At 48.3% G+C, this 1,630-nt stretch overlaps 1 protein-coding gene across 1 annotated transcript; it reads left to right on the top strand.

Moving 5' to 3' along the window:
• On the top strand, window positions 1-887 carry PPTG_19492 (hypothetical protein). The gene has a single exon (XM_008917989.1). It carries the CDS (start codon window positions 344-346, stop codon window positions 821-823), a length of 480 nt encoding a protein of 159 aa, XP_008916237.1. The 5' UTR covers window positions 1-343; the 3' UTR covers window positions 824-887.
• Window positions 888-1,630: the final 743 nt, after the last annotated feature.

Below are 1,630 nucleotides of genomic sequence, written 5' to 3'. Positions count from 1 at the left end.
CCTAATCAGGGCCATCTCGTGTGAAAGCGACGAAACTTCCGAGACTATAGTTGCAACGACAAACCCCACTGAGCACAGCAGCAGACCGACCGACGATAGTACCGAGCCATCTACATCCAGCAATAACGACGAGTCAACACCGGAACTCACCACCCCACCGATACCTCAGGAACCTCTTACTGCCACTCCCGAAACTTTTCAAGTGGTGGTGATCCGTAAAACGATTATCCCAACGACTCCTCCTCCGACACTACTGCCCGTGCAGCCATCGCGGAAGGCACCCGATGGCACACTGAGTACGCCAACGACTGGCACTACAGTGAACTCGGTTAGTGTTTCGGCCATGACCGACGGTAATAAGCAGGCAACATCCCCCAGTCTAAACGGAGACTCGGCCGTGACTACATCAGGTGGGTCAAGCCAAGAAAATGCAATCGACTCGTCAGCTTCTACTGGATCTACACCAAAGAAACCAGCGACTGCGAGCGCATCCAGCACTTCCAAGGACACTTTTAGGGATGTGATCATCAGCTCAATCACCAGAAATACTAGCAGCAATGCGGAAAGTGGTAGTTCTTCCAACGATATTATTCTGAATGGCGCGAGCGATTCCCGGGATTCGCTTTCGAGTAGCTTGGACAATGTGCGAAATATTACCAGTGGCGAGAGCGTTCACCTCAGTTCATCCTCGGGAGATGAAATCGGAAATGAAGGTGAGGACCAATCAAGCGGATCCGACAATAACTCGGGCTCTCCTCGTGCTACTCACTGGGTCACATCTGCGTTTACCATTGTGATGATCACAGCTTACGCAATTATATAAATCGCCCACATAGATTTAAGATTTTGCCAGACGTCTTGCATTACATCCCTTTGCAATATCCCCCGACCTATTATTCAATTATCTTACAGAAAAAATAGGTGAAGTATCACTTCGAGACGACCACCTCCTGGGCAAAGACATGAGCTTGCTGTGGTTGCTTAGCTATCGATACTTCTTCCACGTTCTGTTGTGGAATCAAGCTCTTTTACCTGACAAACTTGGAGCACCTAATTGAGTGTAAATCCTCGCCAAACCGAATCAAGGTTAAGATTATGCGTTTTCCGACAGCGCAGTTTTCGCTTCTATTTTTCGAGTTTACAACCGTTGCATCGTTTTTTTTTTTTTTAGCGTGACGGTACGAACAGATTATACAGAAATCGATAATTGACGAAGATTCCCCTTTCTCAACTACTCAATAGTGCAATAAGCCTACTCATGAGAGCCTGGATTGCTCAATGAATCGAATCCGTAGTGCGTCTCGTTCGGGGGCTTCAATGCGGCATTGCCAAAGCTGAGTTGGAAGTACTGAAGGCTGTTGTCCAACTTTCGCGCCCCGCCAATGTTTGACTCGCCACAAGTCCAGTGCTCTAAGATGCTCCGGTCAACGGACACGGCTGAAGGGCTACTCCTCTGGATTGTGTAGCCAATTCCTTCTGTAGCATAGAAGAATCCAATCTTGAGGCATTTGTGAATTCACCAGGGCACTAACATGACGCGTTTGCTCTTCACTGCTTTCCTAGTGACCGTTGTGATCGGGATTGTATCAGCTCAGTCGGGATCAGCACCAGCTGAGACTTCCTTGATTGA

This window comes from Phytophthora parasitica (assembly GCF_000247585.1).
Source record: "Phytophthora parasitica INRA-310 unplaced genomic scaffold supercont2.130, whole genome shotgun sequence".
NCBI classification, from domain to species: domain Eukaryota; phylum Oomycota; class Peronosporomycetes; order Peronosporales; family Peronosporaceae; genus Phytophthora; species Phytophthora nicotianae.
Note: the sequence above shows the minus strand (reverse complement) of the source record. Positions and strands in the feature narration are given on the sequence as shown.